This window comes from Hyperolius riggenbachi, chromosome 10 (assembly GCF_040937935.1).
Source record: "Hyperolius riggenbachi isolate aHypRig1 chromosome 10, aHypRig1.pri, whole genome shotgun sequence".
In the NCBI taxonomy this organism is placed as follows: Eukaryota; Metazoa; Chordata; class Amphibia; order Anura; family Hyperoliidae; genus Hyperolius; species Hyperolius riggenbachi.
The window spans coordinates 229,158,654-229,174,209 of record NC_090655.1 but is presented as its reverse complement, the minus strand read 5'-3'; the positions used below and the strand labels follow the sequence as shown (position 1 = coordinate 229,174,209).

At 46.1% G+C, this 15,556-nt stretch overlaps 1 protein-coding gene across 1 annotated transcript; it reads left to right on the top strand.

Moving 5' to 3' along the window:
• Positions 1-1,799: 1,799 nt before the first annotated feature.
• Positions 1,800-13,953, top strand: LOC137534713 (zinc finger protein 585A-like). The gene is made up of 5 exons (XM_068256329.1): positions 1,800-1,856; positions 4,253-4,324; positions 4,458-4,555; positions 5,302-6,073; positions 9,948-13,953. The coding sequence occupies exons 2-5, from the start codon at positions 4,291-4,293 to the stop codon at positions 12,560-12,562; spliced, it is 3,519 nt and encodes a 1,172-aa protein (XP_068112430.1). The 5' UTR covers positions 1,800-1,856; positions 4,253-4,290; the 3' UTR covers positions 12,563-13,953.
• Positions 13,954-15,556: the final 1,603 nt, after the last annotated feature.

The following is a 15,556-nucleotide window of genomic DNA, read 5'->3' as shown; positions in this document are numbered from 1 at the left end:
TGCACACCAATGCAATTTTTGTGTGGCTCTTAGGCCCTGTTCACAGTGGTCAATTGCGTTGCAGAATAATTCTGCATGTCAACTCGCTGTCCATACAATTCTAGGGGCCTGTTCACAGATTTGTGGTGTACCAGATTGCGTTATTCTAGCTCGCTGCATGCAGGCTTTGTATTCAAGTCTATGTCCAGTCACTATTGCAATTCACAGTCATTCGAACACATTATAATGCGTGCATTATGCAACTGACCACTGTGAACCTAGCCCAGGCAGGGGCAAACTTGGCCCTCCAGCTGTTGAGGAACTACAAGTCCCACAATGCGTTGCAGGAGTCTGACAGCCACAGTCATGACTCATAAAGGCAAATGCATTGTGGGATTTGTAGTTCCTTAACAGCTGGAGGGCCAAGTTTGCCCATGCCTGACCTAGCCTCTGGCTACGTTTCCACTAGGGAGCCATGTTCATTTCTGAATCGAATGTGGCACCTGTGCTGATGCAAAATCACATCTAAATCCATAAGCCATGCCAATGCAATGCCCAGAAATTGCAAAAGGCAGTTCGATTTTTATTTCTCTACGTGTGATGCAACTGGTGAAATGACGAGCACTGGCTGAGGACATTGTTCTTCTATTTACTGCACTAACTTCATTATGCACTGCCACGTCCACTCTCCCCTGCATAGCAACAGAATTTTTATTTCTGTTGCTATGCAAAATTTTTATCTAGTTTCAAAATGAGGTGCCCAGATTTCCATATATCAAGTAAAAATAAAAACAATAGATACTTACCTTAGTAGTGTGAAGCCTCTGGGTGGCTTTTCAGGTTCTTGTAGAACTCACTGTCCCAGCACAGAGTCCCTCTTCATGTTCTGGTCACGGTCCCAGCCATGGAGGAGCTCATCCGGACTGGGCATGCCTGAGGAAAGTTCACACATGCCCAGTAGAATAAAGCTGATTGAGCGCTGTTTTTTTAAATTCATACATGAGCCCTTTCTTCTGCTGGGCAAGGGCGGACCTTACTTGCACATGGCCACTCTAGATGCGTTCATCCGCTGCTGCGCTAGTGGCCCCCAAAAAAAATCTATTTGACCGCTGAGTCAAATAGATATAGAGAAACCTTGCGCTGGAACAGTGGGCTGAAGGAGGGTTCAGGAAGCCTCTGGACCATCCAGAGGGGATTTCCACTGCTGGGGTAGGTATCTAACATTTTTATTTTTTACTTCAGTATTGATTTATTATTTTCATCAGTGCCATGCACTGATGAGGATCAAACAATCTGTATACATGTTGGATTATTATGGCTCTGTACAAATTAATAAGCTGACACATCATTGCATTCCAGTGGTTCTGGAGGTGTGTTTAGCTTCTAAGGGTAACAATGGTTAATTTGCATATATTCAGCAGTGATGCACTGGGAGACATTTCAAGCTCACTCCAACCTGAATTATCGCAAATTCTTTCCGTTTTAAGGCCTCTTGCACACTGCAACCGATTCCGATTTCGCTTTTTAATCAGTTTTTACATCCGATTCAGATTCCGATTTGCAGTGTGCAAGGAGCAAACTGCAAATCTGAATCTGAATCGGAAGTAAAAACCGATTAAAAAGCGGAATCTGAATCTGAATCGCTTGCAGTGTGCAGGGAGCCTAAGAAAGCAAACTTTTGTTTTGTTTTTTAAATCATGAGTGAGGCAGATCTGATATTGGCCACAAGATGGCACTGCCGGTGGTTTGCGCATGGTGACGATCTGACCTCACGTTTAATAAGTGGAACGCGCTGATCATAAAGGTGGAACGCACAGACCGGAAGCTGCGCAGGGAGTAGAGATGGAGCAATACTGGGACTTGAAGCAGTGCTGGTGGTAAGATTTACTTCACGCCATTTTAAATTCCGTTTTTTTTTCAGTTTTTTGTGAGTTGTAGAAAGTTCTGATGATAGTTTCATTCTGGCTGGATGAAAATGTTAGGAATGCAACTCCTGCAACTCTGTTAATCTTTCTGTAATGGAAGTGTGGCTGGAGGTGAGACAGAGGACGCGATGAATGCTACTGTCTTCACACTGCAAGCAGGGTGTATGTACTGCTGTAGACTCCTGAAAATTGACGTCTAAATGTGCCCATACACTGGCAGATGAGGCAGCAGATTTGGTTATCAGATCTGATCGAATCTAGTCAGAGAGGAATCTATTGCTGGCACACATCTGCACACAGATTTTGGAAACCTGTGCAGCCACCTAATTCTGCCACACCTCGCAGGTCTCCCCCATATAATGTGTACTCCCCTGACCCAGGGTGATCGTGCAGTGTAGTTTTGTCTCACCGGTCGCCAGCAAGCCGCCTCCTCCTCCAGTGTCTTTCACTATTGCCACCAGGGGCCACTGTACCATATGACCCCACCACATGTGCTTGATGTCAGTATATGTAGCAGGGTTACGAGGATACAGGCATCCCTGGGGTTAATGAAGAGTGGGCACTGGAGGAGGCACGCCAGCAGACAGGTGAGACAAGACTACACTGTACACTTGCTGCGGGTCTTGATGGTACATATTACATGTAGGCAGGGAGACCAGCCGAGGGTCTGTCAGTCATCGGGAAATTGAATGCTGTAACCACCACACAACTGACTGAGCGCTTTCAAGCGAGATCTATCCAGCATGCTGGAAATGGATTGAAACAATGATTGGGCTGCCATGTTGCAGCATCAATCTCTGTCAGATTTGATCATTATGATCAAATCTGCGGTATATTGATTCTGCAAATAGAATAATGTACATGCACCTTTAATGCTCACTTAACAGTTGCTTAGATTGACAGAAATTAGAACAATGCGTTTGAGTGTTGCTCAATTGGCATTTTCAGCAAATACCCGGCAATGTTGGGGTGCACCTGTGCACACATTAGATTTTCACCGAGACGGTCCTAAACGTCAGTCTTGCTCAAATGTCACCTAGTATGTGTACATGTTCATTAAATAATGTCACATTCATTGAAGTATGCCAGAGCTAAAATGTATGAGCTATTGACCCTTTTATCTCTTTTTTTTGCTCTCAGAAACCATTTTCTGCCAGGAAAGTGTGCTATGGATGCAATTCCTTATCAGTGAGGGTTATGCTCTAGTCCGACTCGGTCCTGACTCAGACAGAAACTGTCACTTGCATACCTAATTTTTAACTCTTTCAGGCAGAGAAAGCAAAAAAGTAACATAGCCTAGTTATTTGTGTGCTTGGCACTGTACATACACATGTCTGTCTCATCATGTCACATGTCATCTTGGGTGTCCTTTAAAAATGGCGCGAATAAATGTGGGTGCAGGGTGACGCCAAATGACAGCTCATCCTGCTGTAGCCTTAGGGCTGGTGCACACCAGAGCGGTTCTGGATCGTTTTTTAAAATGCTTGCAGGGGGAAAACCACTTGGCTAATGAAAGTGAATGGGATGGTGCACACCAGAGCATTTTGTCTTTTCCACAAACGCAAACTCGGGAGATGCAGCATATTTTTAGATTTCTGAGGCGTTTCTGCCTCAATGTTAAGTATAGGAAAGTGGAAAACCGCTCTGAAAAACGCTAGATCAGAGCAGTTTTTCAAGGCGTTTTTGTTACAGAAGCTGTTCAGTAATGGCTTTTACTGTAACAAAATATGAAATCTGCTACACAAAAACGCTCCAAAAAACGCAAGGCATGTTTAGAAAACGTCTCTAAACATGCCTAGAATCGCTCTGAAATCTGCTTCAAAAACCTCTAGCGTTTTGCGGATCTGCTGGAGGTTTTTGGTGTGCACTGGCCCAAACTCCTGCCCATGCTAAATACTATTCCCATTCTGAGTTGAAGGAATTTGGGGGTGGAGGGACATATCATTCGGGCATCGGCTATTGCTGGCAGACTATAGTCTAAAACCTAGTGTTTTCTTCTAATATGAGCTCTAGCTATTGCTGGCACCCAAATTAGTCACAGAGCACCGCTATAGCCGTAATTCTCATGACCCCAAATCATCAGCGCAGCACTGCACCAAAATTATCTGATTCGCCATGTATAGCAGGTGTGGCTTGGTTCCAGAGTGCATGCAATGATCATATGGAGGTAATCATGCAGCAACCACTACACTCTGCACACTGAGTGAGAGAGGAGAGGTAAGCAGTGCTGGGGATTATGGGACATTATCCAGTAACAGCAAGGGGTGTGTCTGTATGGTGACTGTATCGCTGTATGTGTGGGGTTCTTATAAGGTCTCAGGATGTCATTGTCTATTTCTCCATACAAGAGTGACATATAGAACACTACAATCTGCATAAAGAAGTCATGATGGAGAATCAGCCGCCCCTCACATCACCGGGTAAGAGGATACTTTGAAAGCGGATACTTAAGAGGTTACTTTTAAAGGAGAGAGCAGTACATCTAGATCCCCCTCCCCATCTTCTGATAATCACATAGGCGCAATGTATTCAGTCAGTGTGTGTTTCCTACAGATGGATCCAGCAACAGAACCCCACCAGAGAGATGCACATGTACTCTTTATTCCCTGGATTGTCCACAGGAAGATCCCACCATCCCCCAACATTATCAGGTAGGTGGAACAGAGTCCAGAACTAAAACATTCTTCCAAACTGAGCACTATTTTATTAATTACATTACTGTGTGTGCTTTCACTATATTAGTATTTGTATCTTATAAAGGGTTGTGCATTTAGTGTGGAGAACTCCCTAACCATATTTCATCAGATATAAATGGATTTTAGTATAGAGGCGAGCCCCCCCACTCTTACCTGAGAGAGAGGGTACAAATGAGTGACTTGACTATGAGCCCGAGGAGACTTTTATTCCCCCATCCTCACTCATCTGATACACTATTTCCCCAACCGCTAGTATCATCAGCTCATGGCCACAAGTGTCTCTTTACTAACGGCGACAGTGTGTTCTCCCCAGCCTCTCCCGCCCCTCGCCATCTGCAGCCACTAGTGCCCCAACCTACTGAGAGTGCAGAGGAGGGTCCTCCCTCCCCCCCGCCCCCACACCCCTCTCTGCTGGTCCTGCCAGAGATGCCCAATGAGGCAGAGGGGGGCTAGGGAGGTTACACTCCACTGCACTGTCTGCATTTCTAGACAGTGGCAGCCGAGAACGAGGGATGGGAGAAGGAATAATGCATCACAGCACACTCTGCATTGACCTATTTATAATCTGAGATTTAAAATAGGAGTTTATACATTATTTGTAAGTGCAGAAGAAGATCTGAAGGTGTAGGACTCTTTAAGAATTCGTATGCAATCTAGCGTCAGTGTGTTAAACATGACATTCTCTGTGTCTTTGTGTTTAGTGCGAGGAGGACATTCATAGAAAAGTTAAAGTGGAGGAAGAAGAACATACATTTGTGAAGAGTGATCAGCAATCTATGGAGGCATGTAAAATGCTGGAGACTATTAAAGAGGAAGAAGAGACTTATATGAGGAGTGATCAACAGTCTGTGGAGAAGGGTGACATGAAGAGCATTATTAAAGAGGAAGCAGAGACGTATATGAGGTGTGATCAACAGTCTGTGGAGGAGGGTGACATGAAGAGCATTATTAAAGAGGAAGGAGAGACGTATATGAGGTGTGATCAACAGTCTGCAGAGAAGGGTGACGTGAGGAGTACTATTAAAGAAGAAGAGAAAGGAGAGACGTATATGAGGGGTGATCAACAGTCTACAGAGGAGGGTGACATGATGAAGACTATTAAAGAAGAGGAAGAAGAGACTTATATGAGGAGTGATCAACAGTCTGTGGAGGAGGGTGACATGAAGAGCATTATTAAAGAGGAAGGAGAGACGTATATGAGGTGTGATCGACAGTCTGTGGAGAAGGGTGACCTGAGGAGTACTGTTGAAGAAGAGGCAGGAGAGACGTATATGAGGGGTGATCAGCAGTCTACAGAGGAGGGTGACACAATGAGGACAATAAAAGAGGAAGGAGAGACGTCTGTGACGGGTGCTCCAGAGTCTACAGACAACAATGACATCATAGTGACTATAAAAGTGGGAAAAGAAGAGAAAGATGAGGGCGAAGAGATGAGAATTGTTAAAGTAGAAGAATCGCCTATAGATAGCGCAGGCAAGTGAAGTGATGAATCAGAAATGTTTTACTCATTCAATTGTCTTCTATGAATGCAAGGTGTGTAGAATGAGAAGAGTTTCAGCATTTGTGGCAGTTGATAATGGGGATTGTGGAGCAGGAGAGTTGTTCTGAACCCCCCACCCCCACCACCACCTCCAAATATTATACAGAGACACATGGGAGGGATATAAAAATGAGGGGTAAAAGGAAATAGAAAGGACCAGTGGTAAGAGACAAGCTAACCACCATCCAACTAATCCAGGGGCGGAATCTGTGGCTCTTTAGCCATTTGATTGCGGCTGGGGCTAACTTGTCATTATGCTCTGCCCCTCCATCCCGTGTAGTTGCCAGTTGTTGCAGCCCTGCCTGCTGAGCCATGCAAAACCCTCTATCTTCTCTTCTATGGGCCTCTCTACAGTGGTGCCATGTGACTGTGAGTGCAACCCAGGCTATACTGCACTGAGATGACTTTGCAGTACAGCCTTGTTCAGAGCCTCCACCAGACTAGTTCCAGACTCCGCCAGTAGAATCAACAGCAGCGAGATGTAATGGTACGCTACCCGGGCTGCGGCTTAATGTGTTGGATGTGAACAGGCGGGCCAAGCACTACTATGGGGCCTCATGTTCCATAACTAGTGCACTGCTGAAATGTGTAAAGTTGGCCTGTCAAAATTATTGAGCTTGCATGGAACTACAGGAACCAGCAGGGATCGACATGGTGTAGATCAGTGCTGTCCAACTTCACAGGCATGGAGCGCCATTTTTTTTTTCAGACCCCATGGTGGAGGGCCGAAGGTTCTTGCTAAAGTCGCAAACCCCCCAAAGCCCCCCCGCCGTACACGGCTCGACAAAAACCATGCGGGTTCCGTTGCGAGTACGCACGCCGCGCCGAAAAATGGGTGTGGCCATGGACCAGAATGTGGGTGTGGCCACGGGTGGAGACAAGTTTACATGAACTTAGCAATGGTGGGACATTAGATTAGGACAGTGGTGGCGAACCTTTTGGAGGCCGAATGCCCAAACTGCAACCCAAAAGTCACTTATCTATCGCAAAGTGGCAACAGCAATTTAAACTACATACAAACGTTTTAACTTATACATGAACATTATGGAAAATCCAAGTTGAAAATAAACTCTGAAGATAAACAATTTCATCCATCCTACTCCTAAAAAAATGTGTTTTTTTTTTGTTTTTTTTTTAGAACCTCAGTTTTATTTTCCGTTTTTTAAAAAGCTAAAAAAGGTTTAATGCTATTGTCTCATGATGATGATTCAGCTTTTCCATAGTCTCGCTGTTCGCAATCATGTGTACCCCAACAAGACAAATTCAGCAATCATGAGGCCCCCAACAAGGCACATTCAGCAATCATGAGGCCCCCAACAAGACAAATTCAGCAATTTTGAGGCCCCCAACAAGACAAATTCAGCAATCGTGATGCCCCCAACAAATCATGAGGCCCCCAACAAGACATTCAGCAATCGTGAGGCCCCCAACATGACAAATTCAGTAGTCCATGAGGCACATAAATAGAGAGCATTTCACATAAATAGGCAGAAGATAGTGACAGGTGCCCCCCAATTAGAGTGACAGGTGCCCCCCAATTAGAGTGACAGGTGCCCCCCAATTAGAGTGACAGGTGCCCCCCAATTAGAGTGACAGGTGCCCCCCAAGTTAGAGTGACAGGTGCCCCCCCCCAGTTAGAGTGACAGGTGCCCCCCAAGTTAGAGAGTGACAGGTGCCCCCCGAGTTAGAGAGTGACAGGTGCCCCCCGAGTTAGAGAGTGACAGGTGCCCCCCGAGTTAGAGAGTGACTGGTGCCCCCCAGTTAGAGAGTGACTGGTGCCCCCCAGTTAGAGAGTGACTGGTGCCCCCCCAGTTAGAGAGTGACTGGTGCCCCCCCCATTTAGAGAGTGACTGGTGCCCCCCCTAGTAAGAGAGTGACTGGTGCCCCCCCTAGTAAGAGAGTGACTGGTGCCCCCCCTAGTAAGAGAGTGACTGGTGCCCCCCCTAGTAAGAGAGTGACTGGTGCCCCCCCCCCAGTAAGAGAGTGACTGGTGCCCCCCCCCAGTAAGAGAGTGACAGGTGCCCTCCAAGTTAGATAGGTGTCCGCGTTACCTCATTGCAGCGCTGCCCACCAATGCCTTCTCCTCTGTCCCCGCTGGGCTAGCGCTGCCTCACAGCTCAGACCTCACAGATCGCGGCGACTGAAACAAGCAGAGCGCACGCATAACACCCGCGCGGCAGAGCGTCACATGCGGAAGTGACTGATTTCACTTCCGCATGTGATGTACTCCGTGCGGATAATATGCGCACTCTGTTTGCCTCAGTCGCCGTGATCTGTGAGGTCTGAGCTGTGAGGCAGCGGGGACACAGGAGAGGCCACACAAGAGGGAGCAGGCATGGCGCCCATAGCGCACGCCATGCCTGCATCCCGGGGAGAGGAGCGGGCCCGCAACAGGAGGCCTGGCGGGCCGGATGCGGTCCGCGGGCCGCCAGTCGGAAAGCGCTGGTGTAGATAGTGTGCTGCCCTCCATCTTATATAATAGGAACTGTATACTAAACAAAGTAAATCTCTGCTGGTTCTTGTAGCCCCATATAGGCTGATTAATGTTGACTGGACAACTTTATACCTTTCAGTACTGGACTAGTTATAACTAGTCCAGTGCTGAAAGGTCTAAAGTCAGCAGGGCTGGTTTTGTACTTTTTAACACACACGCACACTCTCTCTCGCACACTCTCTCGCACACTCTCTCGCACACTCTCTCGCACACTCTCTCGCACACTCTCTCGCACACTCTCTCGCACACTCTCTCGCTCACTCTCTCGCACACTCTCTCACTCTCTCTCTCACTCACTCACTCACTCACTCACTCACTCACTCACTCACTCACTCACTCACTCTCTCTCTCGGTATAAGCAGCTAAATGACCCCTTCCCCCTATAGTATAGGCTGCTGGATGACCCCTCCCCTATAGGTAACTGGGTGCCCCCTCCCACTTCCCCGTTAGTATAGGTAGCTAGATGACCCCTCCCCTATACGTAACTCGGTGTCCTCTCCCACTTCCCCTGTAGTAAAGGTAGCTGGATTAACCCTTTCCCTATAGTATAGGTAGCTTCACAGTCCCTCCCCCCCCCCCCCCCCTTCCCCTATAGTATGGGGAGCTTCACGATCCCTCCCCCGCATAGTATAGGTACTGATGCCTCCTCAGGCTGCAGTATAACTCACCTCCCCAGACTCTACTCCAGTAACGAACCATTGCAGGATCTTCCGCTCATTAGCTGCTCTGATCCCTCTATAGCCGGCGCCTCTCTCTCCACATGACTCGTCGGTACCGCCCCGACGTCACGTGATGAATCATCATGTGGTGTCAGGATGGTACCGGTGAGTCACATAGAGAGAGAGATGCACCGGCTGGAGATCACGCTCAGCGTAGGGAGAGATGAAAGGAAGCTTCAGTGCTGGAACAGAGTCTGTGGAGGTGATTCAGGCTGCAGCTGATCACTCCCTGCCTTCCTCGCAAGACCTGGGAATCTGGGCTGCCACGGCGGGTGCCACTGGCTGTGGACCGGGTCTATATGCTGTCCAGAGGCATGGGGCTGCTAACTGCCCCAATGCTAGGTCGACCTTTTCCCCTTTGCGCCCTAGGCCCACGCCTGTGTGGCCTTGGCGCAAATCCAGCCCAGAAAGTCCCAGGTGTCAGTGGTCAATGGTGTCACTTAGCCTCATTTCTTTAGAGAGATGCTTTGTTGAAATATAACACTAGAAATTGATAGAACACTGACCACAGGTGCTTGTGCAGGTCTATCTGTTTTTAACATGAGGCTGCAAGATTGCATTAGATCCATTGGTAATACATTTTTCTCCCAACAGATGGACACAGTTTTGGGAACACCTCAGAGGGACACCTTCTGGTACCTCCACGTTATAATGGAGAAGATAATGGCATCACACAGACTCCTCCTGGAATGAATATGCTTGGCCCAGCAGAGAGCTCACTATATCTTGCTGATCCCGAGGAATCTTCTGGTAGATCACATCCTGTTACCCCAAATATCCACCCCAGACTTCCCAGTGCTAACAGGTCACATGACTGGTGTAAGGCTCAGGCTCCTCCCCCTCATACTATAAGAGACAGAGATGATCAGATATTTCCATGTTCAGATTGCGATAAATGTTTTACAACTCATAATGACTTCCTTACACACCAGAAAACTCACACTGTGGGGCGGCCATTTTCATGTTCAGAGTGTGGGAAAAGTTTTGCTGAGAAAGGAAATTTAGTTAGGCACCAGAGAAGTCACACAGTAGGGCGTCCTTTTTCATGCTCAGAGTGTGGTAAGGGATTTACATGTAACACTAATCTTGTTAATCACTTGAGGTGTCACACAGGTGAGTGTCCTTTTTCCTGCTCAGAGTGTGGGAAAACGTTTGCTCTGAAAGGAAATTTTATTAGACACCAGAGAAGTCACACAGGAGAGCGTCCTTTTTCGTGCTCAGAGTGTGGGAAAAGTTTTGCCGTGAATAATGATCTTCTTAAACACCAGATAAGGCACACAGGAGTGTACCCCTATATTTGTTCTGAGTGTGGGAAAGGTTTCATTCACAAAGGAGATCTTGTTAAACACCAGAGAACTCACACAGGTGAATGTCCTTATTCATGTTCAGCCTGTGGAAAGTCCTTCATGGATAAAAGGAGATTAGTTAAACACCAGAAGACTCATATTGATGTGTACCCATATTTAGGTTCAGAGAGTGAAAAGATTATGCAAAAGGAAGATTCTGTCACTCCCCAGACACATGTCACAACAGAATCTTCTTTGTCATGTTCAGACTATGGGAAGGACCTCTCTCTAAAAGGAAATCTACTTGCTCACCAAAGCTCTCTTCTATCGTCTGAGGCCGGAAGTTGCATCGGGAAGGCAGATCTACCTAAAGATCAGGGCAGGAATACAGGAGAATTTAGATTTCATTGTTCAGAGTGTGGGAAGGGATTTCAATACAACACAAATCTTGTTAAGCACATGAGGCTTCACACAAGTAAGAATCCATTTTCCTGTCCAGAGTGTGGAAAGGGATTTCCACGCAAGTCTTACCTTACTAAACACTTGGTTGTTCACACAGGTGTGCGGCCATATTCATGTTCAGAGTGTGGGAAAAGTTTTGCACAGAAAGGAAACTTACTTAGACACCTGGGAAGTCACACGGGACAGCATCCTTTTTCATGCTCAGAGTGTGGGAAAAGTTTTGCTGTAAAGAAAGATCTCCTTGAACACCAGATAAGACACACAGGCGTACACCCCTATCTTTGTTCAGAGTGTGGGAAAGGTTTCACAAATGAGAGAAATTTTGTTAAACACCAGAAAAGGCACACAGGGGAGCGTCCTTTTTCATGCTCAGAGTGTGGGAAACGTTTTGCTGTAAAAGGAGAACTTCTCACACACCAGATAAGGCACACTGGAGAATACCCCTTTTCATGCTCAGAGTGTGGGAAAGCTTTCATTTATAAACACTCTTTTCTTATACACCAGAAAACCCACACACGTGAGCGATCTTTTTCATGCTCAGAGTGTGGGAAAACCTTTATTTATAAAAACTCTTTTCTTATGCACCAGAAAACTCACACAGGGGAACTATGTAAGCAGTCATTTTCATGTTCAGTGTGTGGAAAAGTTTTTATTTATAAAAAGAACTTTCTCGAGCACCTGAAAGCTCACACGCTTGAGCAGTCACTGTCATGTTCAGTGTGTGGGAAATGTTTTACACAAAGAGAGGATCTTGATACGCACAAAGCTACTCACCGAGCCGAGCTTCCTTTCTCATGTTCAGTGTGCAGTAGAAGGTTCCGTCATAGTAAAAAATTTTCCAAGCATCAGAAAAGTCATACAGAAGAGCAACATTATACGTGTTCAGAGTGTGGGAAAGACTTTACTCAGCTGCATGCCCTTCTTGTGCATCAGAGAATTCATACTGGTGAGCGTCCTTTTTCATGTTCAGAGTGTGGGAAAAGTTTTACACAGAAAGGAAACTTAGTTACTCATCAGAAAAGTCACCGAGGTGAACGTCCTTTTTCATGCTCAGAGTGTGGGAAATGTTTTGCTCTGAATAATGATCTTCTTAAACATCAGATAAGGCACACAGGAATGTATCCCTATCTTTGTTCAGAGTGTGGGAAAGGCTTCATCCACAAAAGAAATTTGATTACACACCAGAGATGTCACACTGGGGAGCGGCCTTTTGCATGCTCAGAGTGTGGAAAAAGTTTTGCTGTGAAAGCAGAACTTCTTAGACACCAGGTAAAACACACAGGAAAATACCCCTTCTCATGCTCAGAGTGTGGGAAAGAGTTTATTTATAAAAATTCCTTTCTTCTACACCAGAAAACTCACACACGTGAACCACATAAACCGTCATTTTCATGTTCAGTGTGTGAAAAAGTTTTTGTTTATAAAAAGTCCTTCCTTGAGCATCAAAAAATACACACCTGAGCAGTGTTCAGAGTGTGGCAAATGTTTCAGTAAAAAAGAGGACCTCCATGTGCACAAACAAGTCACAGAGCTAAGCATCATTTCTCATGCTCAGAGTGCAGCAGAAGGTTCTTTTGTAGTAAAAATGTTTCCAACCATCAGAAACTTTGAAGTAGAAGCATCGTTTTTGTTCACCGAAGGTTTGGGAAATAATTTCTCCAGAAGCAGGCTCTTTTGCACCAGAGAATCCACACTGGTGAGCATCCTTTTTCCTGCTCAGAGTGAGGGAACAGTTTTAAATGCTCAGAAAATTGTAATTTACCTCAGAAAAAGCAGACCCACAAACATATATGCACGGGCATTTTTTAGGATTACTTGGGGTGCCTAGCACTAATCTTAAAGGATAAATTAAGTAAGAAGACAATGGATGCTTCCTTATCTATTTCCTGTTAAACAGTATCAGTTGCCTGGCACCCCCGCTGATCACATTTGGCTGCAGTAGTGTCTTAATAACACCAGAAACAAGCATGCAGCTAATCTTGTCAAATCTGACAGTAATGTCGTAAACACCTGATCTGCTGCATGCTTGTTTCAGGGTCTATGGCTCAAATGGGTAGAGGCAGAGGATCAGCAGTATACAGGGCCGGTTTAAGCCACATGGGGGCCCTGGGGCAAAAGTAACTTGGGGCCCCCCTACATACCCCCCCCCAGCGAAGTCAGTCCCCGAACCGACTGCTGCCCTTCGTGGTCTCGCATAGACTTCTCCCATGGCCCCCGCACATTGTGTAGCTCGGCTGCCTTGTAATAACTCACCTGTATCATCTGCTCCATCCTGTGCTTTGCCTTCAGCCCTGCTGCCCGGGTCTCCTCCATCCCGCACATTACATGTAAATAGCATGCACAGGGTCATAGAGGCAGGCAGCGTGGCTGAAGAGGGAGCACGGGATGGAGCTGCTGCAGGGACAGGTGAGTTATTGCAAGGCAGATGGGTAGGGGTTTAACTACATCAGGCCCCTCTGCAGAGATTTGTTGGTGGACACCCCCCTTGGACCAGAACAGAGACATACCAGCAGAATCAATCAGTAAAGAAAATAAGAGTGTCGCCCAAGAATGTCCCACAAAGCTACGTATGCCATGTTCCAACAAGCTATTCAGTCAACTATTCAGACATTAAAAAAAAATCACCAGGATTGCACTTTTATTTAGCTTTCCTGTATGACAAGAAAACACAAACACCCAGCACTAGGGGAAGTGGGTAACAAAGGTGAATGAAGGAGACTGGTGCACACCAAGAGGGCTTCTGGGCATTTTTCAAATCAACAGTGATTTGGAAAGCACTTGGCTAATGATACCCTATGAGGGTGTTCTCACAGCAGTGTTGTGATTTTTAAAAAATCACAAACACGCTGCATGTAGCTTTTTTTTTTTTTTTTTTTTTTTTTTTTAGCGATTCATTCAAAAATTGCTCTGAAAATCGTTTCACAAATTCGCACTCACAAATTGCTAGCCATTGCTATTGCGATTTTGGCGTGCACTAGCCCAGAGTGAGGCGGAGTGGATAAATTGAGAATAGCCTGAGATGGAGCAGAGATCTTATCTGTATTGCAGTACCACATCAGACAAAAACTACTTGCCTGTAATAGGATTCCTGACCCTGCCAGTCTCTCACACAAGTCAGAAAAACTCTTCAACTGGTATAACACCTCATCCACACATGCAGTCATTATAACAATGGGGAGAGACAAGACAGATGTTTGCCCAAGGACCCTCCAGGCAAGCTCTGCATCATGCCGTGTATATATATCAGCTTGCCTGCCCTCTAATTGCACTTTTATCAGCTAGCCTTATGTTTCACATTGCCTTACAACAACAATCCTGAATACACCAGACACCAGACCAGCCCTAAATCGCTGAATGAAAGGTGGGCTGGGGGGGGGGGGAGATTGCCCCCCCCCTTCCCCCCTGGCCAGTGTGGGTCTGCCTGCCGCTGCAGCTGAGCTGAACATACAGGCATATGGGAACAGTCTGAAAGACCACCTGGGGGGGCCAGCAGAGGTCAGAGGCCCCAGGGCATTTGCCCCTTTTGCCTCTATGGTAGCGCCGGCTCTGGCAGTATAGCCAGGCAACTGGTATTGTTTAAAAGGAAATAAATATGGCAGCCTGCATTTACCTATTGTTGCAGTTGTCCTTTAAAGTGACATGGCATCCAAGATGGATGAGAGTTGTTTGTATGTATGTTGATGGATGTAGTTGTATGTTGTGCATTTTTTGACAGTTTGTAAGAAAGAGCATTCATATTTGTAAATCACAGAATTGTGGATTTAGTTACAGGAAGCGAAGGTGTGTGTTGCTTCTGTGTTTGCCTGCTTTAGATTGTGTGAGAAGGATTGTGAGCTTCTTTGCTGATTTTGTGTGTAATCGGAAGGAAGAGAATATTGCAATTTGCACAAAAAGTTGTCACATATCACTGCTTACAAATGTAAATGGCTCATACAGAGCATAGAATATCATAGAATATCAGGCAGCTATTGGTCTGCAATTAACTCTTGTTCAGAGAGGCATAAAACTTCTCATTGAACCCAGGGCTTGTTGTTTGGAAAGTATATTTGTTGATTGCCTATAGCAATAAGTTATAGTCATTGCTTCATTTGCAAGCCAGTACTGTAAAAATGACAGTTGGAAACAGGAAAAAAAACTTCAGTGGAACCAGAAATCAGGCCCAGTGCACACCAAAACCGCTAGCAGATCGTCAAAACGCTAGCGGTTTTGGGAGCAGAGAGCAGATATTTGGCCGGGTGCACACCAAGCGGATTTTGTATGCGATCCACCAGCCGCATCAGCCAGTGAAAACGCTTGGCTATTGTATTTCAATGTGTGGGGCACACCGGCGGTTTGAGGTTTTTTAGCAAACCGCAAACGCGCAGCAGGAGGTGCGTTTGCGGCTTGGCAAAAACCTCAAACCCGCGGTGTGCACCATCCCATTGCAATACATTAGCCAAGCATTTTTCCAGGCGG

Coding starts and splice junctions, on each gene's coding strand:
- LOC137534713 (XM_068256329.1), top strand. CDS start 4,291: ATGATGGAGAATCAGCCGCCCCTCACATCACCGG. Junction 4,556..5,301: donor CCATCCCCCAACATTATCAG/GTAGGTGGAACA, acceptor CTTTGTGTTTAG/TGCGAGGAGGACATTCATAG. Junction 6,074..9,947: donor ATCGCCTATAGATAGCGCAG/GCAAGTGAAGTG, acceptor TTCTCCCAACAG/ATGGACACAGTTTTGGGAAC.